This window comes from Girardinichthys multiradiatus, chromosome 4, assembly GCF_021462225.1.
Source record: "Girardinichthys multiradiatus isolate DD_20200921_A chromosome 4, DD_fGirMul_XY1, whole genome shotgun sequence".
In the NCBI taxonomy this organism is placed as follows: domain Eukaryota; kingdom Metazoa; phylum Chordata; class Actinopteri; order Cyprinodontiformes; family Goodeidae; genus Girardinichthys; species Girardinichthys multiradiatus.
Window position 1 is genome coordinate 17,381,377 of NC_061797.1, and position 27,243 is coordinate 17,408,619.

General features: G+C 39.8%; 1 protein-coding gene across 1 annotated transcript in view; it reads left to right on the plus strand.

Annotated features, from left to right (window-relative positions):
• Window positions 1-27,243, plus strand: part of fbn1 (fibrillin 1) — a 101,161-nt gene that overhangs the window by 70,324 nt on the left and 3,594 nt on the right. Inside the window, exons 41-63 of the mRNA XM_047362738.1 lie at window positions 1,258-1,380; window positions 1,477-1,635; window positions 1,713-1,784; window positions 1,861-1,986; window positions 2,111-2,233; window positions 7,583-7,708; window positions 7,802-7,918; window positions 8,006-8,131; window positions 8,219-8,338; window positions 9,416-9,541; window positions 14,259-14,411; window positions 14,558-14,620; window positions 14,733-14,846; window positions 14,945-15,064; window positions 15,140-15,262; window positions 15,722-15,853; window positions 20,121-20,246; window positions 20,706-20,912; window positions 22,362-22,487; window positions 22,682-22,804; window positions 23,224-23,340; window positions 26,741-26,869; window positions 26,958-27,077. Of these exons, the coding sequence (XP_047218694.1) occupies window positions 1,258-1,380; window positions 1,477-1,635; window positions 1,713-1,784; window positions 1,861-1,986; window positions 2,111-2,233; window positions 7,583-7,708; window positions 7,802-7,918; window positions 8,006-8,131; window positions 8,219-8,338; window positions 9,416-9,541; window positions 14,259-14,411; window positions 14,558-14,620; window positions 14,733-14,846; window positions 14,945-15,064; window positions 15,140-15,262; window positions 15,722-15,853; window positions 20,121-20,246; window positions 20,706-20,912; window positions 22,362-22,487; window positions 22,682-22,804; window positions 23,224-23,340; window positions 26,741-26,869; window positions 26,958-27,077 (2,871 nt within the window). The remainder of the gene's footprint in view (window positions 1-1,257; window positions 1,381-1,476; window positions 1,636-1,712; window positions 1,785-1,860; window positions 1,987-2,110; window positions 2,234-7,582; window positions 7,709-7,801; window positions 7,919-8,005; window positions 8,132-8,218; window positions 8,339-9,415; window positions 9,542-14,258; window positions 14,412-14,557; window positions 14,621-14,732; window positions 14,847-14,944; window positions 15,065-15,139; window positions 15,263-15,721; window positions 15,854-20,120; window positions 20,247-20,705; window positions 20,913-22,361; window positions 22,488-22,681; window positions 22,805-23,223; window positions 23,341-26,740; window positions 26,870-26,957; window positions 27,078-27,243) is intronic.

Consider the following 27,243-nt stretch of genomic DNA (forward strand, 5'->3'; position numbering starts at 1 on the left):
TCTTATCAAATGTCGGGTTAATCAAATTTTTTACATTTACAGCCTAATACAAGCAAATTCTATTGGTTTGTGTAACTTACATAATCAAGAATTAGAAATAGCCCATTGTTATTTATTTATTGATTGTGATATACACTTACCTGCCACTTTATTAGGTACACCTTGCTAGTACCGGGTTGGACCCCCTTTTGCATTCAAAACTGCCTTAATCCTTCGTGGTATAGATTTAACAAGGTACTGGAAACATTCCTCAGAGAGTTTGGTCCATATTGACATGATAGCATCACACAGATGCTGCAGATTTGTCTGCTGCACATCCATGAAGCGAATATCCCGTTCCACCACATCCCAAAGGTGCTCTACTGGATTGAGATCTGGTGACTGTGGAGGCCATTTGAGTCCAGTGAACTCATTGTCATGTTCAAGAAACCAGTCTGAGATGATTTGTGCTTTATGACATGGTGCGTTATCCTGCTGGAAGTAACCATCAGAAGATGGGTACACTGTGGTCATAAAGGGATGGACATGGTCAGCAACAATACTTAGGTAGGCTGTGGCGTTGACACGATGCTCAATTGGTACTAAGGGGCCCAAAATGTGCCAAGAAAATATCCCCCACACCATTATACCACCAGCCTGAACCGTTGATACAAGGCAGGATGGATCCATGCTTTCATGTTGTTGACGCCAAATTCTGACCCCACCATCTGAATGTCGCAGCAGAAGTGGAGACACATCAGACCAGGCAACGTTTTTCCAATCTTCTATTTTGGTGAGCCTGTGTGAATTGTAGCCTCAGTTTCCTGTTCTTAGCTGACAGGAGTGGCACCTGGCGAGGTCTTCTGTTGCTGTAGCCCATCCACCTCAGTTTGACATGTTGTGCGTTCAGAGATGCTCTTCTGCATGCCTTGGTTGTAACGAGTGGTTATTTGAGTTACTGGTGCCTTTCTATCAACTGGAACCAGTCTGGCTCTTCTCCTCTGACCTCTGGGATCTACAAGGCATTTGTGCCCACTGCCACTCAATGGATATTCTCTCTTTTTTGGACCATTCTCTATAAACCCTAGAGATGCTTGACCATGTCTACATGCCTAAATGCATTGAGTTGCTGCCATGTGATTGGCTGATTAGAAATTTGCGGTAACGAGCAGTTGGACAGGTGTACCTAATATACGGCTGGTGAGTGTATGTATTTGAACAATTCACAAGTTTAAATCAGACATGTATAACAAAATTCCCTCTCTGTTTCCTGTGAAGATATTGATGAGTGCGAACAACCTGGAACATGCGGCCCCGGCATCTGCTACAACATGATCGGCAACTACACCTGCGTCTGCCCTGCTGACTACATGCGGGTCAACTTTGGTCACAATTGCATTGGTGAGTCTGCATGCTCCACAGGAGCAGTAAAACAACTCTTTCCTGTGGTGGCAAATTTACATTTGGCTGTTTTTTTTCCCCCATACACGCCCAAAGACATGAGGAAGAGCTACTGCTACAGGAACTTTTACTCAGACAACAGGACCTGTGATGGAGAGCTGACCTTCAACATGACTAAAAAGATGTGCTGCTGCTCCTACAACATCGGCCGTGCTTGGAACAAACCCTGTGAACAATGCCCTGTGCCCAGCACTGGTGAGCTCTGATGCCAACATCTATTCCTGTATTATTAAGAAACAGCTTTCTTTAATTTATAATTTATCTACACTTAGATGAGTTTGCGATCCTCTGTGGCAGTGAGAGGCCAGGATATTATATTGACATCACTACAGGACGGGTTATTGGTAAGATTTTACAATTCTAATGCTTGTTTATAGAAAATAACTTTTTAATCTAAACCATTTGTGTTCTCGTCAACAGATATCGACGAGTGCAGGGAAATCCCTGGTGTGTGTGAGAACGGGGTGTGCATCAACATGATTGGCAGCTTCAGATGCGAGTGCCCTGTTGGCTTCATCTACAACGACAAGTTGCTGATTTGTGAAGGTAATGTCCCCTCTCACATTGTGGGTCTGAGAAACACGGCAGAGTTTTCTAAACAAAGCTAGTGAATTATTTTAGATTAGATATAATCTAATCTGTGTAAATATGGTGTCTTTGTGGATGCCAGATATTGATGAGTGTCAGAATGGACCGGTGTGCCAGCAGAACGCAGATTGTTTGAACATGCCAGGAAGCTACCGCTGCGAATGTAAAGCTGGATATCGCTTCACCCCCACTGGACAGTGTCTGGGTAAGGCTGCAGGGCTTCAAATGTTTTTTTAGTAAGGTAACGCTAAAATAGCCAGTTGGGCTGTCAAGATGCTAGAATTTCATATTCAGTGCTGTTGCTAAGATTAAAGGCTTTGATACGCAATACCACTTTAGTTCATAAAATCTTTTAATAATCATTGTTTCAGAATATCTTGAATTACAACACAAAATTCAGATTCCCGGCTGTCCGTGTTACCGCACCCTGTTGGCGGTCAGAGGCCTCGGAGCCCCACCGATACTTGGACCCCGGAAACAGTCACCGCTTCTATCTAAAGACTCTTAAAGGAACGAATCTCAACCAGTTTCTAACTTTTAGCTCCTTTAATCTAATTTAAGGCAGAGGAATGATTACAGAGATCAGTGCTGAGGCTCCCGTCTCGGACTGTCACCGTCTGTTAGAGCATGACGAATAGCCTCAATAGAAGGTCACATATAGTTTTTATATCTGGCACTCCAAAGCAATGGATGTTCCCTCCATCAGTGATTATCAGTAGTCTATGTGTTACCATTGTGGTGTCTATCTGTTAGATTGTGTAGTAGCTGGTGTCCATACTTAATCTAAGTGTGCTGTAGGTTTCTAATCAACCCAGTTATACCAGCTGCTCCACTATCTACCCCAGTGCCCCAGCCTCAGGTCATTTATGACAAACCTTGGGCCATTTATCCTTGTAATGTGTGTCGATGAGCATTCTTATCCTAATGTAACAAAAGGGAAACATTAGAACTTATATTTTATTTCACTATAGTATAAATGGGAAAAACGGCTATAAGCATATTAATAAAGGTTATTCCTAACACTGCTTAAAATAATGATTGTCAACTTCAATGCAATGCTAATGTTTCTAATGGGTTATTAAAATTAGACAGATTTGTATTTTAAAGGGTGGACCTTTTAGTTGTGAAGGTTGCTGGTCATTTTGTCCCTTTGCCATTTTATATTTTTGCAGTTATGTTGGTTTCATATCAGACTTTTGCAGGAGCAATTTACCATGGTAAATTAGGTACCAAACCTGTCAGTTCGTACCTGCTTTGAAAGACAAGGATTTAAAGATAATTTTTTATCTTCTTTAAAGGAAGGACGCATGGTTGCATGACATTCATAAACATTCACTAACAGCAGGGGGTTGCTTCGAGTTATGTCATTTGTGTTATGATTATGAATCTGAGAATATTATTTAATATTTAATATTAATATTTTATCAAATAATATTTCGGTCTGTTAAGGGTTGTCCTGTGAATACCAGCCCAGTAAGGCGATGGTATTAGGACAAAATAGAAAGGTGTGAGACTAGCTCTGACATTATTGAACAGCATAAACTCTACACACACATGGAATAAATTCACACAATTTCTTAAAATACAAGAATTTATTAACAAAAATAAGTCAACTCAAAGTCAAACATATTTCAATCAACAAACTCTTTACTATGCTAAAACAATCCAACTAAACTACCAAGCAGAATTAAAGAATAACGAAGTCTAAAGGGCTATGTTCAATATAAACAAGTTGATTAAAGATGTTTGAAAACCATGATCGAAAGAGTGATGCAATATTACCATGCAATGTTTGTTATGTTTGAGAACCAAGGATTATCTTGAAGAATCTGGAAGTGACGTGAAGTTAGTCTTGGAACTAATTTAGACAACCATTCATAATGCAAGATCAGATAAAATATTATTTTAATTAAATAATGTTTTAAGAATGATCTGCTGAATAAAACCACCTTCTGGATGACTAATTCTCAACGGGGTCTCATTAGCTGCCTGTATTTATTAAAATAATATTTAAAGAAATATTATTAAGGGAAATGGTAAAACATTTAAGGGAATATTTTGGAAAAGAGCCAAACTCTTTCTGGAGAAATGGGGCTTAATGGTATTTACTTAGTTATCAAATTTAGTAAAATGATGTTAGGGACACATTATTTACTGGATTGAAAACTAAACCTTTCTGGGTAAATATTATTTGGCAGCAAACACGTGTCCTTACCTGTTAGCAGTTGAAGCTAACAAAGGAGGCTGATAGTTTAGCACCAGAATCAAACACACACCTTTAAAGATACCATCAATAAAAGGGTTAAAATGCATAAGCGTGGACAGTGCGTTATGATCAATCTTCTGTGTTTAAAATCACCCTTTAAATAAAGTTTGTCTTAACTTTAAAAACCCACAAACACAGAACAAAACCTGAGTACGTGTGTTGCAGATATTCTGCTAGCACCAAGATAGCTGAGTTCAATACAAACAAAACCAAACTTCATAAAATGAAAAACGTTTAGATCATTTCAATCTAAATCACTTCTATATTATTCTGCCCAAACACCAAACCTCGTGTGAACGTGTTGAGGAGTTGTCCGGGCGACGACGAAGTTTGAAGAAACATCCACAGTCAACAAACGGTTAGCTTCCAGCTAACCTCCGGAGCAGTGCCTGGAAGACGGCTTGTTCTGTCCGCTGACCACACTGCACGTTACCACGGGATGCGGCTCCTGTTGTCGTCCTCTCAGACCGGGAAAACTGCTCCACTTGGCTTAGTAGAGACAGCGTCTCTATGGGGAATCCTGTGGGACACAGTTTGCTCCTGCAGGCCTCAGAGACAAAGTAGAGCAATGCCTATACCTTAATTTCCTCTCTTTATGAATGAAATCACCAGGTACACAAACAGTGATTCACTCGTACTTAACTTTGCATATAATCGCGTGATCTTATGACACCCTTGGATCCAGTTTGAAGAGTTTGTCTTTTTGCCAGCAAAGAGACATTAGCGCACCTGTTCCTCTCCGGCCAGTCTCTCAGCGGAGTCCCGGGAGGTAGAGGTCGGACCATTGGAAAGGGGGTGTAGGTTAATGCAATTTATTTTGGAAGTTCCTGGAAAGTTTGTACTGGCCTTTCATGTTGTAACCATGGTTGTGGGTCCCAACATTTGTTTAGAAAACAAGAAACTGGATGTAATGTAAAATCTTCAGGAAATAATATACAACAAATTAAATTATACCTGAAATTGAAGCCTCTTTATAATTGTCTCCATAATCCGTCATAAAATTGTAATTACTGTAGGAAACAAACTGGTATACAGGGGCATAAAATGGCTTGTTTAGATAAACAACATGGAAATAGGGAGGAACAAAATGGCAAAGCATTAGTTTGAAATGGGGGTTAAAATTGGCAAAGTATAGCATTTTAGAGCAAAGTTACCATGGAGAAGACCAGGTTTCCTATCATCACTTGTGAGCAAGACACCAAGATACCTGAACTCCTTCAGTTGAGGCAGGGACTGACTGCTGACCCAGAGGGAGCAGTCCACCCTTTACTGATTGTGGCCTCAGACTTAGAGGAACTGACTCATCCCAGCCACTTCACACTTGGCTGTGAATCACTCCAGTGCCCTGGTGGAGTCCAGCATGCAAGAGAAACAAGCCTGGTTTATGCAGAGAACAGATAAAGTTCCCTTTGGATAAACAAGGACCAGATGGCCCTTGTTAGAGGATCCCAGCATCCCGTACTCCTGCAGCAGCTGTTAAAAAATACCTTGGGACACACGGTTGTAAGCCTTCTTTAGATCAGCTAAACATATAGACGGAAGCCACAATGCACCTTCAGAAAAAGTTGCCCGGATCCTCCTGTCCAGCGTTCTAGAGTCAATTTTCCCAGGCAGACCAAAAAGTGTGATGGAAAGCACTTTCTTGTTCCCTTCCTGGAATATTGAGACCACCAGCCAGGTCCACAGGCCTTGTCCCAGCCCTCCATTGGACATTGAAGAGGCCTGTCAACCACAACAGCCCCACAGCATTCATAGCCATCTCATCCACTCCTGGTGCCCACCCACCAGGGAAGTTTTTAACTACCTCAGCAACTTCTGTCCTGGTGACAGACTCACCTTCCCCTGAGTCTGCACACTCTAGTTATCCCCATTCATGGCAATAACAAGCATGACTTGTTACTGCCTGAATACTAACATGTTTTGGAAGAAAAAGAATACTTGCTTTAGATACTGCTGGGGCTTTAACCTTCTGACCCCATTAGTCCTGCTAATGAATCAAATATTATTTAAGCAAACATGGCTGCACACATCTAATCGGAGCATTGTGACAGAGGTTTTTAACCCCCAAAACAGCAGGACAGGTCTTCATCTGTCTTCTACTTTAAGGTTTGAGTTTTTTCAGATACTTCTATTCGCTTTTAGCGAAAGCAGCCGAAAACCATTTTTCCTCAGTTAGGTAGAGTCTGAGTTCTGTCTTCTTGTAGAATTATCTTGTCTTCCTAACTTATGAGAAAGTCTTTGAACTTTATTTTCCTGCCTGTAATAAGCCAAAGTTAAAGTAGTAGAGGCAGCTCAGTGACAGTTGGGGTCAAGTAAGAATTTTTCATGGCGGGCCTTATAGTAACAAGGAGAGAATGCAAAGCATGTGTTGAGCTGTTGAACATGTGCTCCAGCATATCTGAAACATGTTGCTGTCAGGGTGATAAGGAAATGTTAAATCAACATCCTGTTTTGCTTCCTGCTTTTCATGCAATTCCCAAGAACGGAACAGGCTCGTGATGAAAGCCTTCTAGGTTGGAATGCTTTCTAACAGACTCAGACTCATGTGATTTTATGTTAGTATCATACTAGCAATATATATACACAAATTAAAATATTTTACTAACAACGATAATTGAAATGGTCTTGGGATTCTTTTAATACATTTTAAGCAACTTCAATTTCCTTTTTTGTTTCCTGTTTGAAGTAATTTTAAGAGTAAAAGTTAAAATAAATTTGGCTTTTATCTCATTAGCATAATCTTACACTCAGAAATGTACTGCAGTTCTCTAAGAGTGAGGCTATTATTATTAAACCTGCTTTACCATCCTGAAAACTGTGCATGGTAGCAAAAAAAACTCAGGTGCTTGTCCAGCCCCCCTTTTGCACAGTTCCAGTTGATTTGAACTTTGGAAATGTTCTTCTGACTGTAGATATGGGTAAGTTTAAATTTTTTATTAGTGCTATTTTCTGAAGATGAATACAAATCTGCCTTTCTTGATTGGTGTGTTCTCTTGTCTTTCCCATTATAAAGAATGACTTGATGACTGGCTGAATTTATACCCTGGGAAATAGGAAGTTCTGGATTACTAAAAATAATAAAAATGACTCAACACACTTAAAAAGTGAAGACTAGATCAAAAAGGGTTTCATTTACATTTATTTTATAGGATTTGTTAAGGGAGCCAACAAGCTAGCTGTTATTTCTGTAAAAAATGTTTTACAAAACAAATTAAATGAGAACCTTTTTTTTTCTAAAAACAATTAGAGTTTAGCACAGTGTTAACAATTTCCTTCTATTATTTTCAGATCGTAATGAGTGCCTGGAGAACCCTGGCATATGTAATCCTGGTCAGTGCATTGATATGCTGGGAAGCTACCGCTGCATCTGCCCCAATGGCTATAAAACAACTCCGGACCGGTCAATGTGTGTCGGTATGTTCCTTTTTATTTTTCTTTGCACTTGTTCGTGTTTTGTCTGAGTTCAGGTGAGAAATGTAAATGCTGTCTGTGATAAAACTGTTTCAGATGTGGATGAGTGTGAGAGGCAACCCTGTGGCAACGGGACCTGTAAGAACACAGTGGGCTCCTACAACTGTCTGTGCTACCTCGGCTTTCAGAACTCGCACAACGGCGACTGTATAGGTGGGCACTGCTGTCCACCTGATTGAGGGTGACAGAAATACTCAGAGAGCCATCGTATTCACCAATGCATTTCTGTATTTTGATCAGACATCGATGAGTGCTCCACGCAGAGGGGCTTGTGTCGAAACGGGCAGTGCATCAACGCAGTGGGAAGCTTCCTGTGTGTGTGCAACGACGGCTATGAGCTCTCATTGGATGGCAGAGTCTGTAAAGGTACTTTTTCTTCTTCTTCTTCTGTTTCTAAACATAACTTTTGCTAGTTTTACTTAATTCCCTTATAAATTTCTTATTTTTGCCCAGACATCAATGAATGTGCAGTGAATCCAGGCACTTGTGGAGCAGGAACTTGCCAAAATATGGATGGCACCTACAAGTGTAATTGCCAGGCTGGCTACTATCTCCATGAAGAAACATGTAAAGGTACGTTGGGGATCTAGGGCTATTAAACACAGGCTCATGCTTTCAAATAACAGCAGCAATTGGTGAAGTATCAAATATATGCACAGTACAGTGAATCTGAACTTGGAGATTCTCACATGAACAAATCTGATCAAGCTCTGCTAAGAAGGGAAAATGTCGCTTTGGACTGGGCCTGAGCCAGAACCTTTGGATTGTTTATGCAGCAGTTCTGATGAAGGGATATACAACAGACCCTAACACATTCCTGCTTCTTTTCCTATTCTTGAAAGCAGAGAGGAACTTCAATGACTTCTCTGCAGCAGTTCATTTTGACTAGGAAACACAATTTTAAAGCCAATGCATTTAATTCTACCATTCATGGGATATATTTTCATCTGAAATCACTGTAGTCAAGCTATAGCAATAGCTCAATAAATACATGAAAATGCAAATAAATCATATATTATTATACATTTTATACTGTTATTAATTTCTTTTATATTTTCTTTTGAGGTTTTCTCCAGTTTTATTTCTTCAAATTTTTAAATAAATGCATCCCTGCTTTATTATTGAAGCAAAGCAGTGTGCTTCCAAAATAAGATTTTGGAAGCATGGATTAAGGTTGGGCAGTATTTTGAGAGCAACTAAGCATTTCTAAGAAAATTCCAGAGGATACGGTTTTATCACGTTCCTAAACATGGTTGTGATGTTGGATATTTACTGAATGTATTTTTCATTTCAATTTAAAGCCTTTTAAACACATTCTTTTCATAACGTTTTTTGATTACCGTAAGTCTGCAAACAGATGGTGGGGTGAATAAAATTGTGTTACAGATATAAGTAATCTAAGCAAGACAGTTCAAAAGTGACTAAAATCAAACCAAAGTGTCTGTAAGGAGAAACAATATAGAATAGTCAAGTAAAATAAAACAATATCAATATTTATCTAGTCATTGATTTTTTCAGTTTCGGTCCTTCATGTCATTCTGAAAAGAAATCATTCCTCCTGTAAAGAGACAGCCTATATAGGAAATAAGTGGAATTCAAAGTTTTAATTTCTAAACACTGTAACTCATGATATTTCTAATATTTTGTCAGACATTGATGAGTGCTCTAAGTCTTCTGAGATCTGCATGTTTGGAACCTGCTCCAACACTGAGGGAAGCTTCAACTGCTTGTGCCCCGAGGGCTTCCAGCTTTCTGCGTCCGGACTCAGATGTCTAGGTAAACGCACGTGTGGGTGGATGAAAAGAGAATATATGATGCTCCAGCATGTGTTAATTTTACAGTACAACGTGCGGAAGCTTGCAGGAGATAGATGGAGTACAGTTTTCTGGCTCTTTCATGACAGCTTACTGTATTCAAGCTGGTTCTGCGGCCTCAGCCTCGATGAGACCAAGGGTGGCTCTGAGCAGATCAGTTTTCCATCTCCTCACTTGTGTGCGTGCCTTTATACCTACTTGATGTGTGTTCTTAGGCTGGGTGGGGGTGTGCTGAGTTCTCTGTTAGGGAGTTCCCTCTACAAACACTGAAGTGATGACTTCACCAGTTTGCATATTACTTTTCTCTACAGTCTTAGAAACTGCTAAAATTTGGGGGATAAAATCTAAGCCTGCCTGTCTGAGAAAATGCGTTTTTGTAAATGACGACAAGAGGCATCAACTAAGATCTTAGCAGAGATCAGTAAAGTTTATTGTAGATTTTATGTCCTACATGCAATAGTCTGAGGTCTTTTTTCTGTTTCTTAAGCTTTTCCTGAACCAGTGTTCGAGTGGGCTTAGTCCCACTTCAGTGATCTTGAGACACGCTGTGCTTAAAATATCCTTGTGATCTATTTGTGTAAATATGTCAATCTCTGCATAATTAAACTAAGCAAAAGACATTATTATGTTGACCTTTCTCAAAGCACCTTTATAATCAAATTACATCTTCAAAATTGGTTTCTTCTACAACAGTATGGTACCTTTTTTCACTCAAGTTTTCATTTGTGAGTCATTAATCCTCACACATAACCATAGATCTCTACATATTCAGTTTGTAAAGGAGAAAACAAGGTAATAAGTCCAATTTCTATCCATCTCTTCTAGCAGAAACATTTCAAACAAACCAGTTATGTGCAGAACCTTTACTGATTATGTGTCTAATATGTTATAAATTATATTGCAGTGGAGGTTTTGCAAATCAGTTTTTACCAATCAGTACCAATTACATTTACTACTGTTTGCCAAATCTGTGCTTATTTCAAAGTCCCATTTATTTTTACTCTAGAAGGGTTTGTTCCTGGTTCTGATCTAAAAAATGATGTCTCGTCGACATTTTTGGTCCCCACACAATTACAGAGGATATATGCATAGAGCACCACCAATATCCCCAACAGAAAGGCTGACAAATCACTTTGATGGCAAAAAGCATCATGACACTCCTTAATATTTTTCTCAAAGCACCAGGTGTTCATGTATGTGGTTTTTGCTTCTGAGCCAGGTGTGTGTGTGAAGAAAGCTTATTTGTGTTGAATTCACTGTAGGCCAGAGCTTGTAGGTAGGCACTGCCATATGCTTCTCATTACGAGGTTGCTGCTTAGTCAGAGAGGAATAAGAAAAACACACAACTCTGTGCTGGGAATTATACAGTTTATATTCTTGATGCAAAAAATAAAATTAAAACACATTGGATTCATTAAAGAAAAACATGAACTTCCTTCAGTACATATGGTAGGAGAAAAACATGACCATTATCATTAGGGATGCAACTGAATGTTGCTTGTACACAGTTAAACAGTGACCTTCTGTTTGGTAATAGTCAAGCTTCAGGGACTATTACCATTTCTCTTAGACCAAACAGAAGTTGTTAGATAAAATTCAGTTCAGTTTATTTATAGAGTGCTAGTTCATAACAAATGTCATCTCAAAGCACTTTATTCCTCATTCATATATAGTTATGTAGAAATTAGTTCAGTCCAAATTCTATTCAAATCAGTCCAATTCATTGCAATTTAACCAAATGACATGGTCCGATTCAGATCCAGTTAAAGTTCTTGCTGAAATGGGGCCCTTGTGAATCCCTTCTTCAGTGCCCACCACCGGTCTAAGGTGGTCCTAATGCCACCAAATATTCACCAAAAGAATAAAGAGTCTCTACGTTTCATCTACTTTGAAGTATTTCTGTGAAGTGTAAAATAAGCCACTTCTGGTGCGGACAGTCCGAGCACTCAAGATTTCGACATTGTAAAAGCTCTTTACCGAAGCGTAGATTCAGAAGCTGCAATTTAGATAGGGACTTTGGCCACCCACAGGTGCACGCTGTTCATAACACCAGGAAGCGGTCACTCTCCATTGAAGAGACACGCAAATAAGCAATAGAAAGCTGGTTTGGGGCACAAAGGACAAATAAAGTTTGTTTTGTTTCTTTTTGCAAGTACACCCTTGAGGCTATGCCACCCTGGGCAATGAGCCACACCACTCATATCAAGACCAAAGCTCATTCAGTCGAGTTCAATTCAACTATAAATACAGTGCAGCCAAATTCAGTTAATGTGATCTATTAAAGGAAGCCCTGTTGACCAAGCATGTGGCGACATTGTAGAGGAGCTACTCCCTTCTATGAAAAAGAAAAACAAAGTGTACAGAGGTAATGTCAGCACAGTCTCATTCAGTTGCTCCATCAAGGAAAAATGTATAGTTTACATGTTTTTTCTTTTTTATTACAGTTAAAGAATATGGTTACACATATTAACGCCTTCCAAACAATAAAAACGAATGGCAAGTCAATTTATTATCACGGATTACCCTGTTAAAATAAGACAACAATATTGGGCCAGTATTTGATAAAGTGCCAATCTACAGGGGTTGGACAATGAAACTGAAACACCTGTCATTTTAGTGTGGGAGGTTTCATGGCTAAATTGGACCAGCCTGATAGCCAGTCTTCATTGATTGCACATTGCACCAGTAAGAGCAGAGTGTGAAGGTTCAATTATCAGGGTAAGAGCACAGTTTTGCTCAAAATATTGAAATGCACACAACATTATGGGTGACATACCAGAGTTCAAAAGAGGATAAATTGTTGGTGCACGTCTTGCTGGCACATCTGTGACCAAGACAGCAAGTCTCTGTGATGTATCAAGAGCCACGGTATCCATGGTAATGTCAGCATACCACCAAGAAGGACAAACCACATCCAACAGGATTAACTGTGGACGCAAGAGGAAGCTGTCTGAAAGGGATGTTCGGGTGCTAACCCGGATTGTATCCAAAAAACATAAAACCACGACTGCCCAAATCACGGCAGAATTAAATGTGCACCTCAACTCTCCTGTTTCCACCAGAACTGTCCGTCGGGAGCTCCACAGGGTCAATATACATGACTGGGCTGCTATAGCCAAACCTTTGGTCACTCATGCCAATGCCAAAAGTCGGTTTCAATGGTGCAAGGAGCACAAATCTTGGGCTGTGGACAATGTGAAACATGTATTGTTCTCTGATGAGTCCACCTTTACTGTTTTACCCACATCCGGGAGAGTTACGGTGTGGAGAAGCCCCAAAGAAGCGTACCACCCAGACTGTCGCATGCCCAGAGTGAAGCATGGGGGTGGATCAGTGATGGTTTGGGCTGCCATATCATGGCATTCCCTTGGCCCAATACTTGTGCTAGATGGGCGCATCACTGCCAAGGACTACTGAACCATTCTTGAGGACCATGTGCATCCAATGGTTCAAACATTGTATCCTGAAGGCGGTGCCGTGTATCAGGATGACAATGCACCAATACACACAGTAAGACTGGTGAAAGATTGGTTTGATGAACATGAAAGTGAAGTTGAACATCTCCCATGGCCTGCAGAGTCACCAGATCTAAATATTATTGAGCCACTTTGGGGTGTTTTTGGAGGAGCGAGTCAGGAAACATTTTCCTCCACCAGTATCACGTAGTGACCTGGCCACTATCCTGCAAGAAGAATGGCTTAAACTCCCTCTGACCACTGTGCAGGACTTGTATATGTCATTCCCAAGACGAATTGATGCTGTATTGGCCGCAAAAGGAGGCCCTACACCATACTAATAAATTATTGTGGTCTAAAACCAGGTGTTTCAGTTTCATTGTCCAACCCCTGTATGTATCATAGCAGCTTTCTCAAGGTTTGCAAGATCAAAAATCTCCAGATTTCCAGGTCTTGGCCATGGTTCACTAATGGATATACTGCAAAGGCTGCATTGAATAGTTGAAACTCTACCAAGGAGTTAGCATTGTAAAGAATATAATGTAAAAATGATAAGTGGCTACAGAAAGCGGCCATAACACAATTTACTGTAGATGCTAACTTAAAACATGTGGGCCTACGTTTTCCAGCTCACTTTGTCTGTCTTTAAAAGCACTTACATTCTGAGAAGTTTGCATTTAATCAACAAATGCAATAATTTTCTATCCATTTCAGACTGTGTGTAGTTCCTCCTCTTATTTTAGAGACAAAGCTTTTCTACCATTGCCTTTGTATCTGATGGGTCAGATGGAGATCAGTATGTCTCAGTGATTGTGGAAGAAAAGTTACACTTCCCCATGTGTTTAACAATTTCACTGAGAAACAGTGATCCCCTGCCTTGTAACCACATTGCTTGGTAAAATTCAGCTCTTGCATTGTCTCACACATCAGTGACAACAGTTCCAATGTCATATGTATCACAAAAGCCTGCAGAAGATGTGTATGATGTTTTTAATTGGTTTAAGGGTCTGATAGGGGCCAGATAAAGTTGTTTTTATATTTTAAGAACTAAAACTTAGTTATGGTGTCAGTTAGATTTATATCAGACAAAAATTTTAAAAATTTTAAAAAGTACTAAACAGAATTTTTTTAGATTCTAAACTTTTTGCAGAACATTTTAAAGATGAATCTGTAGATGTTTTGTTTTTACTACATTTGTTCTCTTTTGTGGATTTTGATCCTTAGATATCCGTGTGAACTACTGCTACACCAAATTTGAAAATGGACGCTGCCTTGCTCCGAAGGCTCTGAACACATCTAAGGCAGATTGCTGCTGCACTTCCATGCCTGGCCAAGGATGGGGAAGTCCCTGTGAGATCTGTCCCAGGAAAGAAGAGGGTGTGTATTCTTCATGATACACGCACACACACACACACACACACACACACATAGAAAGCTGCACAACATATTGATGTTGAAAAAGCGCACAAATTGTTGTACATTGTTCACTTTAAATTGTGACTTTTCCTATTTCTTGTTTGCAGAGGCATATCGTGTTCTGTGTCCTAAAGAGGGATATACGCTGGGACCAGATGATCATCCAAAAGGTTTATGTGCCATAATTACAAAGTCTACAATAGTCTTTAATAAATTTTAGATCTCCTTAAAAGTTTTGACATGTGAGCAAGTAGTGCTGATTTTTTTTTTCTTTTATTCCAGATATTGATGAATGCCTTAATGATCCGTGTATTAACGGACAATGCATCAACACAGACGGATCCTTCCGCTGTGAATGTCCAATGGGATACAATATAAGTGGAGTCAAATGTGAAGGTAAGTTTATTTGGTTTATTAACTGTGTCAGCATGTAACCCAATCTTATTTGTTTATTAGACTGCTTGCTAAGATCTAATGAATTCCCTTGAATGCAGACGCGAACGAGTGTGAAATTGGAAATCCATGTGGCAACGGCACATGTACTAACGTCATCGGTGGGTTTGAGTGTGCATGCGATGATGGCTTCGAGCCAGGGCCGATGATGACCTGTGAAGGTATGGGAGGCTGCGCCCGAATGTTCATACAGTGTCTTGCAGTCTTGATATTCAACTTTTTCTTAATTTCCTTAGACATCAATGAGTGCGCCCAGAATCCTCATCTGTGTGCGTTCCGCTGTGTTAATGTTGTGGGCTCGTACGAGTGCAAATGTCCTGCAGGTTACGTGCTTCGCGAGGACAGGAGGATGTGTAAAGGTACCTCAGCAAAACCACTCACTCTTACAATTTTCTCTGATATTTACTGGGCAGTGCAGTATTGGTTGAAAACTTTCTAAGCCCCCCAGACATAGTGGCCCCATGTAAAAAGTTGTGTAACTCGTTATCTAAGAGAGATCCACAGAGGATCTCTGTCTGGGATGAACTTAAAACAGTCTGACAACTGTAACCAGTCAAGTCCCTGTTTATATATCCACTCTCTAATATAGCTTTGGTACCATAGCAACAGATGTATTTGTAGAGAAGCACTAAAACAGAAGGAGCCCATCACCATTTATAACGTCACTGTTTAGAGTAAAACTTCAAACAGACCGTTAAATTTGCAATTTCATGCCTGCTAATCCAGAAGACCTCAATGTTGGAATATGTTAAGGAGTGTCTGACGAAGTTCTTAAAAATATCAGCATCCTTTGACGTTAAGCTTCTCTTAATCTCTAGATCAGAACGAGTGCGAAGATGGTATAGATGACTGTTCCAGTAGGGGAATGACCTGCAAGAACCTGATTGGTACATATATGTGCATCTGTTCACCTGGATACACACGGCAGCCTAATGGGGATGGATGCATGGGTAATTATTATATGGTCCTGCCTCTGCTTTTTGTGACATTTGATACTTATCTACTTTTGTCTAAAGATAAATATATGCAATTCTATATTTATTCCTGTCTCTTTGGAACTGTTAACCAGTATTTGCTACCGCTATGCAGAAAACGGTGACCAGACTACAAACTTGAAAGCAAAATGTCTCTGCACACCTGATCAGATGCAAAACAGATGCAACCGAAAGAGGCACAGTGTAAATTTAACAGGAGAGACAGCTGAGCATTGTTCAGTTCAATTCACGTACCACCCACTGACATTAAGTCAAAGAGGTCAAAATCATGTCTTGTTCTGTTGGGTCAAAATTCAGTCCAAATCAATCCAATTCATTCCAATCTTATCCAATCATATAGTCATATTTAGATTCACTACAATGTAGCCCAAATTATAACATAGTTAAATGTATTTGATCATATAATGCCGATTGGTAATAGGTTATCTATTTAGGGAAGTCCAGCTGAGTGTATCAGGTCATTGACTTCACAGCAAACCATTACCTTAAAGTACCTGTGACATCAAATTTCCATATAAATCCAATTACATTTATAGAAAGAAAACATTCATTCATTCATCTTCTATATCGCTTATTCCATAGTGGGTCACAGGAAAGCTGGTACCTATCTCCAGCAGTCTATGGGCAAGAGGCGGGGTGCACCCTGGACAGGTCACCAGTCCATCGCAGGGCAACACAGAGACACACAGGACAAACAACCACGCACACACTCATTCACACCTAGGTGTGAAAGAAAACATTGATAAAATATTTAAAAAAGTAAATTCATGCCACTGAAATGAACAGCTGTTGAGATATTTATTTTCATAAATTTCACTAAAAGGCTTTTCCAGACTACTCCTTTGCGATTTTGTTGCGCTCTTTTATGACGTCACAGGGGAACCCCCACACGTAAACTGACTGCCGCGACAACGGTCAGCAACATAGACAGCAGCGAAGAATCTCATAGTTCTTTAAATATATTTTAGTCACTATCACAGAGAGACGAAGCAGAGTCAAAAGATGAAAATCAGCTGTCATCAGATGGCAGAGCACAAGTGCTACGGCGTGCGGACGGGCATCTACAGGTCCTTCTCAAAATATTAGCATATTGTGATAAAGTTAATTATTTTCCATAATGTCATGATGAAAATTTAACATTCATATATTTTACATTCATTGCACACTAACTGAAATATTTCAGGTCTTTTATTGTCTTAATACGGATGATTTTGGCATACAGCTCATGAAAACCCAAAATTCCTATCTCACAAAATTAGCATATTTTATCCGACCAATAAAAGAAAAGTGTTTTTAATATAAAAAACGTCAACCTTCAAATAATCATGTACAGTTATGCACTCAATACTTGGTCGGGAATCCTTTGGCAGAAATGACTGCTTCAATGTGGCGTGGCATGGAGGCAATCAGCCTGTGGCACTGCTGAGGTCTTATGGAGGCCCAGGATGCTTTGATAGCGGCCTTTAGCTCATCCAGAGTGTTGGGTCTTGAGTCTCTCAACGTTCTCTTCACAATATCCCACAGATTCTCTATGGGGTTCAGGTCAGGAGAGTTGGCAGGCCAATTGAGCACAGTGATACCATGGTCAGTAAACCATTTACCAGTGGTTTTGGCACTGTGAGCAGGTGCCAGGTCGTGCTGAAAAATGAAATCTTCATCTCCATAAAGCTTTTCAGCAGATGGAAGCATGAAGTGCTCCAAAATCTCCTGATAGCTAGCTGCATTGACCCTGCCCTTGATAAAACACAGTGGACCAACACCAGCAGCTGACACGGCACCACAGACCATCACTGACTGTGGGTACTTGACACTGGACTTCTGGCATTTTGGCATTTCCTTCTCCCCAGTCTTCCTCCAGACTCTGGCACCTTGATTTCCGAATGACATGCAGAATTTGCTTTCATCCAAAAAAAGTACTTTGGACCACTGAGCAACAGTCCAGTGCTGCTTCTCTGTAGCCCAGGTCAGGCGCTTCTGCTGCTGTTTCTGGTTCAAAAGTGGCTTGACCTGGGGAATGCGGCACCTGTAGCCCATTTCCTGCACACGCCTGTGCACGGTGGTTCTGGATGTTTCTACTCCAGACTCAGTCCACTGGTTTCGCAGGTCTCCCAAGGTCTGGAATCGGCCCTTCTCCGCAATCTTCCTCAGGGTCCGGTCACCTCTTCTCGTTGTGCAGCGTTTTCTGCCACACTTTTTCCTTCCCACAGACTTCCCACTGAGGTGCCTTGATACAGCACTCTGGGAACAGCCTATTCGTTCAGAAATGTCTTTCTGTCTTTCTGTGTCTTACCCTCTTGCTTGAGGGTGTCAATAGTGGCCTTCTGGACAGCAGTCAGGTCGGCAGTCTTACCCATGATTGGGGTTTTGAGTGATGAACCAGGCTGGGAGTTTTAAAGGCCTCAGGAATCTTTTGCAGGTGTTTAGAGTTAACTCGTTGATTCAGATGATTAGGTTCATAGCTCGTTTAGAGACCCTTTTAATGATATGCTAATTTTGTGAGATAGGAATTTTGGGTTTTCATGAGCTGTATGCCAAAATCATCCGTATTAAGACAATAAAAGACCTGAAATATTTCAGTTAGTGTGCAATGAATCTAAAATATATGAATGTTAAATTTTCATCATGACATTATGGAAAATAATGAACTTTATCACAATATGCTAATATTTTGAGAAGAACCTGTATTTATACATATACGTGGATATATTAGCAGTTGTTTACATCAGATCAATTAGTCAGTTACTGGGTTAACTAAGGTATTAGAAACCGAGGAATTAAACATTAAATGCACCAAATTAAGCAACAAATGTAGCTTCGCTGCACTCAGTGAACTCACCCATTGTAGAACAAAACACATAAAACATATCTGGATGCATAAAATGAAAAATGAAGCAGTTTAATTAGTTTAACTTCCACAATGTTGTTCTGGACTTGCTACCGCATTTATCACTGGCTTTTATTGAGCGATCTGCGTATGGTTGTTGGAGCTCCTCCGGGCTTCGCTTTGGACTGGACCAGAGCAGATACAGTGAAAATCCATGATTACAGTAAATACGGCACTGAGTGAAACAACCATAGGTGAAGCTGAGGAAAATGAGCAGAAGCAGCAGACACAAAGGATGATTCAAAATCTGAAGACAATACCTGGTGTCATTTTTAAACTTTATATTAGAATCTTTAAAGAAACATTTATTTAAATATATTGCTTACATTTATTTAAATATAAATGTGTTATTTATCTTATTTTAATATTAATAATTTTTATTATAATTAATAATAAAATAATAATTTCAGATATTTAATTATTAACAATAACTGCCGATACCTAAATGTACTTTTGCAACAAGGTGTTCTTACCTGCTGGGCTTTGATCCGTTTAGCAACAGGAAGCAACAACCTTTTATTTACATCAGATGCACTGAAAAACTGCTTTCAACGTTCTCCTTGGTCTGGTAGATAATCCCGATCTCTGACATCATTTCTCTTGCGATCTCAGAGGTTTCTTGTTCAAAGCAGTTTGCCGAGAAGTCCTCCGATCACAACTGACTGTGCTTGGTGGGACCAACGCATCTGTCCCTCCTCAGTTTTCCAGCTCTGATCCAGGCAGCTCTGATCCTCCACTTCAGAAAAATAGTGCAGACTAACGGCTGCTGTCTTAGTATTGCTGCCACCACCAGCAATGCACTGTTTCACCATTTTAACGCTGTTTTTAACACAACCTGGCCTCTACCTGAGCAGTTTATCATTGACATTCACACATTGAATGACCAAAGACTTCCCCTTTGACGTCATGTCCAGGTGACTTCGGACTTGCAAAATTTAACATCGAAATATGCTTATTTTGTGTCACAATTGTCTTTTATCATGACTTTAATCCTAATATCATGTCAATTACAGCCTAATTCCTTCAATATTAAGATGTTTTCTTACAATTTCTGCATTTGTGGGAAAAGGGTGTCACAGGCACTTTAAGCAAGAATGTTGTGAGGAACCACTCCCTTTTAACAAGAAGAAACTTTCAATAGGACAAGCCCCAGTATGAGCAGCCATCTGACGCTAGCAGATGGAGATTTGAGAGGACAGATAGGAGGGAAAGAAAAAATTAAAACCAGGAGTAATAATAGAAATCTTACCTGGACACACTAAATTAACTAAATGCAACATAACCAAAAAAAACACATTGTGATTTCTGCATTTCACTGTCTGTGTATGTTTGTCTTAGACCTCAATGAGTGTACGGCCAAACAAGGAATCTGTAAGAACGGCCACTGTGAGAACACGGTTGGTAGCTATCGCTGCAGATGTGACCAAGGATTCATCCCTAACCCCACACTGACAGAATGTATCGGTATGTAGTTATGCAATTCATTGTGGATATTGTTGTTTTGCTTCAATGTTCAGACATGTTGGACAACAAAATGCTCTTTTTGTGGCCTATTCATTTAAGTTACTGACTGTTTGAAATGCATTGGGGTGTTTTTCCTTAGTGGGAAGCAGACCTTTTTTCCAGTGTCTGCTCTTATCAAGACCTAGACAAGGGAAAGCTTTCCTACCTTGTCTAAATATGCACATCTGGGCAGCTGCAACGTGTTAAGCTTGGTGAGAAAAGCTCCCGAGGGACACGTTAAATCTCATGTCTGTGTGGCTATCTCTCTCCTCACAGACAGCAGTGATGGAGCAGTGTTGATTATCTATCTAAGTCTGGCGTGTGAAGTCAGGTTCTGTCTGGGTGGTATCGTCTGCTTTCCACAGGCTCTGCTGATCCCCCCCTCATGTTCTCTTCCTCTTTTCCTCTCTCATTGTGCAGATAACCGCGAGGGCTTCTGTTTCACAGAAGTTCTGACCACATTGTGTCAGATGACTTCTAGTAACAGGAACTTGGTGACCAAGTCGGAGTGTTGTTGCGATGGAGGCCGAGGCTGGGGAACCACCTGCGAGCTCTGCCCCCTGCCGGGGACCACCCAGTACAAGAAGATGTGTCCATTGGGACCTGGGTACACCACTGACGGCAGAGGTATGCCACTGTTGATAAAACGAATTAAACATTAATCTATAGTCAGAGTTTCAGAGAAGAAATCTTAAACCTCTTTGCGTGTTATTTAAAAAAATTGTCAAACTGTTGTGAAAGATTTTATGGTTAATGATCTAAAAAAAAAAAGAATAGTTAAACACCAAATAACCATGAATCCTCCCAAAAACTAAAGAACGTTTGAATGGTTTCCCACTTTCAAATTGTCTTGCATACATCGGCCCATAGTATATAAAAGTATCCAATCCAGCTTTATTTATAAAGCAATTTTAAATTACCACATGGGATCAAAGTGCTGTACAGAAAACATAGAAAAACATTAAAATAACAAAAGGCGTTACCTCTCTATATATACAGAATACAAGCAAATTGACAAAGATGCATAAAGAACACATAGCCAGCCATGCAATAAAAGGTTTTCAACAGTGATTTAAAAACTGACAAAAAAAAATGCATGCCTTTAAAAAATGTTGGCCAGATATTCTCCTCAACCATTAGAATTTTCTAGTAAAGGGTGGAAATCATAGTTTCATCAATTACAGCAAGATGTCCAGCTCCTGAAGAAGCAAAGCAGCCCCAGACCATCACACTAGCTCCACTGTGCTTGACTGTGGCTATGAGGTTCTTTTTCTAAAAATAACAGGATGCAGACCTTCCAAAAGTTCCTCTTTTGTTTTGTCAATCGGCAGGATATTTTTCCAAAGACTTAGGGCTCATCAAAATGTTTTTTGGCCAATGTGAGACGGGCCTTTAGGTTCTTTTTGATCAGCTGTGGTTTTGGTCTTGGACCTCTCCCGTGACATCAGCTTTTGCCTACGGTTCATGGTTGTTTTGTGACTTTCTGGATGAGTTGATGAGCACTTAGAGTAATTTTGGTAGGTCAGCTACACCTGGGAAGGTTCACCACTGTTCCATCTTTTCTCTGAAAAGGTTAACAAATCTAATAAAAACCTAACACAGTACCTGAAAGATGCATTATCCTCTAGTTGATCATCTACAGTATGTCAAGTTTAGGTGAATACTTCTTTTAGGTGTAAATGGTTGGAGCTAAAATTAAGAAGTGTCTGTCTGCGAAACTGTTATCTTGGTAATTTTCTTAGATTATAAAAATGGGAAAAATTTGAATCTATGTGACAGGCTGCTGTTAGAAAGCACCTAAAGATCCCAATTTAAATGGGTTAATTGTTAACCTTTGTGTTGTAATAATAAATGTGTCATCTCAAATTGGACAGGCCAGACAGAATGAAAATGAAAAAAACCTTGGGAAAGCCAAAAAAATACTGAAAAACTCTTTAAAACAAAGAAACAAATGGGGTCATCAGAAGCAGCACCTAAAAAATAGGATGACAAATGATTCAAGAGTTTTGCACATTACTCCCATATCTCGGCTTTGATAAATTCCTGTGGGGGCAAACGTTTCTTGTTTCCTTCCAGACATAGATGAGTGTCGTGTGATGGGACACCTTTGCAAGAACGGTCGGTGCCTCAACACTTTGGGCTCCTATAACTGCGTCTGCAAATCTGGATACACCACAGACATCACTGGCACACAGTGCCTGGGTAAGCCTGACCTTCACTCCCATTGTGTAATCCTTATGGACTCTTTCCTTCCTCCTGTTTTTGTTCCTGTTGTCTAGTAAAAAGCTGAAACTCTCTGGGTAAACGTCGGTCTGTCTCATCATCTCCTGTTACGGAGTTGCTGTCTACAGCTTCCCAACTCCTCTGTGTCTTTGTTTTTCATGCTCATGCACTAGATGTGGATGAGTGCATACAGGCACCAAAGCCTTGTAACTTCATCTGTAAGAACACAGAAGGAGGCTACCTCTGCTCCTGCCCCCGAGGATACATCCTGCAGGAGGACGGAAAGAGCTGCAGAGGTGATGCACAAAACATGCTGCACATACAGTGAAAAAGAATCTTTAAATATCCAAATAACCTCTCCATGATTATGTTTCCAGGTTAGAGCAGCTGCAGTGTGTGTGTGTGTGTGCGCGTGCGTGTGCAGGGCCTGTGTCTCTGTTTATCAAGCTTTTTCATAAGACTAAACAAGTTTATGGTGTTTCTTTTGTGAGGGCCTCTTTCATCTTTATTTAATGTTGCTTCACCATGTGTGTACAGTGTCTGCTGCCATTGCAGTTCATTTGTAGGCCAAAAGCTCTACAAGCACAGGAATTTAGACCAGAAAGTAGCGTGCAAGTCTTATCACAGTATCTTAAATGCATTAATTCAACATCTGAGCAGCTTTGAATTTTCTTGAAGGGCAGATGTTTCATGCTGTTGAATCTCTCCCTTTCAGATCTGGATGAGTGCTCAACCAAACAACATAACTGTCAGTTCCTGTGCGTTAACACAGTGGGTGGCTTCACTTGCAAGTGTCCCCCTGGCTTCACCCAACATCACACAGCCTGCATTGGTAAATACAATGTTTGCAGAAAGTAGATTAACTAATCATCCATCTGAGTTTTAATCACATTTATGCCTCTATTTGTAAAATAACTTTTAGGCATTTACGAGTTTGACATTTTTACTGCATGATGACCTTGTGTAAAAATACCTCAGTGTCACTGGCTTCACTACTGTTTTAGTCAAGACCATCTAAACTAACCTAGACAAGACCAAGATTTTGAGGGAGGTGAGACCAAAACCAAAGGGGAATGAGATCTAGTACCAAGATCAAACCCATGAGAGACCATTTTCAAGATTACTGCTGTAATCATCAAAATGTAGTTTTTGCTGCAAACCTTTAAAGAAAATCTGCCTATGGCATCGCATTAGTGAGGTAACCTAGAAAAGGGCTCCAAAGTAATTGTTTGCGCTAGTGCACCTTACATCAGTTAGGTGCGCCACCACAAACTTGTCTGTAAGCAGACCTTTAACTACATGCTTCTTGTTCAGTAAATCTGACAAGCTGCTAATAAGTTATAAGTTAAACAGACAACCCAGACAACTCTGAAGAGCTAAATGTTAACTGCATTAGCTGCATGCACAGTTAGTAAAGGTGGCACATTGAGGCGGTGGACTTAACTCACTCAGAGTGCTTTATTATATATTTAATATCATACCGTTTGTCATCCTGCTATTTATACAGTAATACTGGTAGTCCTGCAAGCTGAAATTAGCTTGTTTAATAATTGGGGTATCTGCTCGGATATCCAGCCTGCAGTCAGTGGATTTACACACTTGTACCTTGCAAACTGTTGTTTTTTATTAAACAGCGCCAGCCTAGAAAACTAGATGGGTGGCACTCTTTTAGTTTCTGGAAATATTTTTTCACAGTCTTTTTAGTAAGCAAAGTAAAAATTTAGCAGCCAACCTTCAGCCAGCTGTCTAGCAGTGCACAATAACAGGTCGGGGAGGAAAAAAGCTCCAGTCACTGGCATTTTTTCTAGCGTCTCATTTAGGATTGGTAAGATGGAGAAATGTTAGCAATTTTGAAAACCTTGTTATACATTGCTGCCTGTAACCAGCCCATGCCTAACAAACTTCAGTTCAGACAGAGTACACTCTTTGGTTATTGCACACACATGTGAATTTTTCTCATATTTTAACCAAGAATAGATCATAATAGCTAAGCAATCAGCACATTAATGGGTCCTGACTGATATCCCAAAGATTTTATTTAGATTGAGAGGTTTGTCATTATAGAAACAGGCAGTGTAATTTGGTGTGGAACATTGGTGGAGGCTGTTCTGGGTATTACAAGCATTTTTCTTCCTGGACATATGGCAGCTTCCATTACCTCATATCAAATTGAGCACAGGGAACCCTCGGTTGGGATATTAGGAATGACCTCAGGCAATGACTCACGGGAGATGTTGATGTGTAAGCAATGTAAAAGTAATGAGGTTAGAAAAATATGGGTGTGGCATGAATAATAAAAACTGTTCATGTTTTTAGGCTTAGAGGATAGAACTGTAACCTTAAGAAATAAAAGGGTCTTTGGTGTGAATGCTCTTTGCTGGATACCTTAAGAATCTCCACCAGCTGTTAAAACATGTGAGATTTCACTTTGACTCTTCTGATTGTGTTCAGATGTTTGCCCTTTCTACTGAAAATATTTAAGTGCATTAAATAAAATAAATAATTCCAGCGGTTCAATTAGAAACTTTTTCTCAAAAGAGAAGTTTTTTGCAAACTTAGATTACCACGGATGAACATTCAAACCTTCATAAGTGAGCATTGGTCCAATACAGTCCTGTTAAGAAACATTTTAATTATTGTTTTACCTATGAGAACATGCTAAAAATATATATTGTCTTTACAGAATACTAAAATCATTCACAAACTTTTCTATCTTCAAAGAAATTTTAAAACCTGATCAGTTTTATTTTGATATGATACATGAAAGCCTAAAACTGACTGTATTTTACTTAAAATAATAGAGGTTAGTTTTCCAAAGTATTTATGTGGAGCTCCTGTCTAAAATAAACTCTATAAATTTTTTATATACTTGTTGGCACATTTAAAGTGAAAACTAGATATTTCCATACGCTGTCTGAAAATACACAACCTTCTTTTTTTCTCACGTTCTTGGTATTAAATCATGCTAAGTTATCCTGTTTTAGGCTACTTGGAATTACCTATTTTGTTTCTAATTGCTGCATGCCAAAATGAAAAGTGAGGTTATTTGTTTTTAATTTCTTCAAATCCAGAAATTTAAATACAATTACTTAGTGTTTCATAGTATCTTTCAAGTCTTTCAAACTGTATGACTTGGATCAGATGTTTTGGGTATTCTTCCAAAAGCTTCTAACAACAGTTTGCTGGGATTTTGGCCCATTACTCCTGACAAACTGTTTGTTGAAAAAATGTCTGTTGGCCGCCTTGCCTGGACAGACATTTGCAGGTCTGGCCACAATTTTTCTACAGAACTTAAACCAGGGGTTTGTGATGACCACTCCAAAGAATATGACTATTTTGTTAGTATCCTTAGGGTCAATGCCTCTTTGAAAGACCCATTTGTGTCCATGCTAACTTACTGGTGGTTTTTTAAGATGTTGCTTCAATAAATCTATTTCCTGAAGTGCACCATTCTCTACTGCAGCAAAACACCCCCACAACTTGATGCTCCCAACCTCATAGTTCACATTTGAGCCTCACCGTTTTTCCACCATGCGTAACAGGGGGTGTTATGGCCAAACGGTTCAACTTTATCCTCATCAAACCACAGGACATATCCAAACGTTAAGGTCTTTGTCCCTGAGGGCGTTTGCAAGCATTATTCAGTCTTTTTCTGTCGCTTTCAGAGTAATGGCCTCTTCCTCTCTGAGTGGTTCTTTAGCCCATGTTGACACAGGACTCCTTTCACTGTGGATAATTACTTTCTCTTACCAGCTTTAGCCAGCATCTTTACAGTGACCTTTGCTTTTGTTCAGGGGTTTATTTACACCCTTCTCACCCAGAACCCCTCCTCCTTTCTTTATGGTATAATAACTGAAGAGTTGAATTCAGCACTTTTATGCATCTGGAAATTGAACCCATACTTGAACCAGACCTTTGTAGGTCCATAACTAAGGTCATGTAATCATTTATCATCATCTGGGATTCCCCAAGTAAAAGAGTATAGTAGTCTAAATGCATGCAAAGTTATGGTTTTGCAGAATGTAAAAAACATTTTATTTAGCAAACAGAAATAATTTTGGTAATCCTAACTAATCTAAAACATTACAGATTTAGTGTGACATAATTTCAGACAGAGCAAAAAAGGTTGTGTGTATTTTTAAACAGTCGAAATATGGTTTCAACTGTAAGTCCAGGTCACGATCATCTTCCAGTTTGTACCCTTGTCTGAACCACCTCTCCTCTCTGCGCAGACAACAACGAATGTTCAACTGACCCAAATCTGTGCGGTTCCAATGGGGTCTGCCAGAACACTCCGGGTAGCTTCAATTGTGACTGCCAGCGGGGATACTCATTAGATCCCAATGGACAGAGTTGTGAAGGTATGATAACAAAAGGAAGAGTAATCAACTGATTGGTAACAGAAATGAAACACTTTCAGTCATCATGTTGGGTGTTGGTCCCTGACAGACATGGACGAATGCGACGGAAACCACAGGTGTCAGCATGGCTGTCAGAACTTAGTGGGTGGCTACAGGTGCAGCTGTCCCCAAGGCTACCTGCAGCACTACCAGTGGAACCAGTGTGTTGGTGAGGAGTTTTGTTTTTTCATGACAAATATAGAATCTCTTTATGACACATGATGCATTTTAAGAATTAGTTTTTATCAGTTTCTCGAGAAAGTTTTTTACCATCTTCTAGTTATTCAAAAAATGTACATTTGTCAGACATTGACAAAGTATTGTCATGTTTGTTT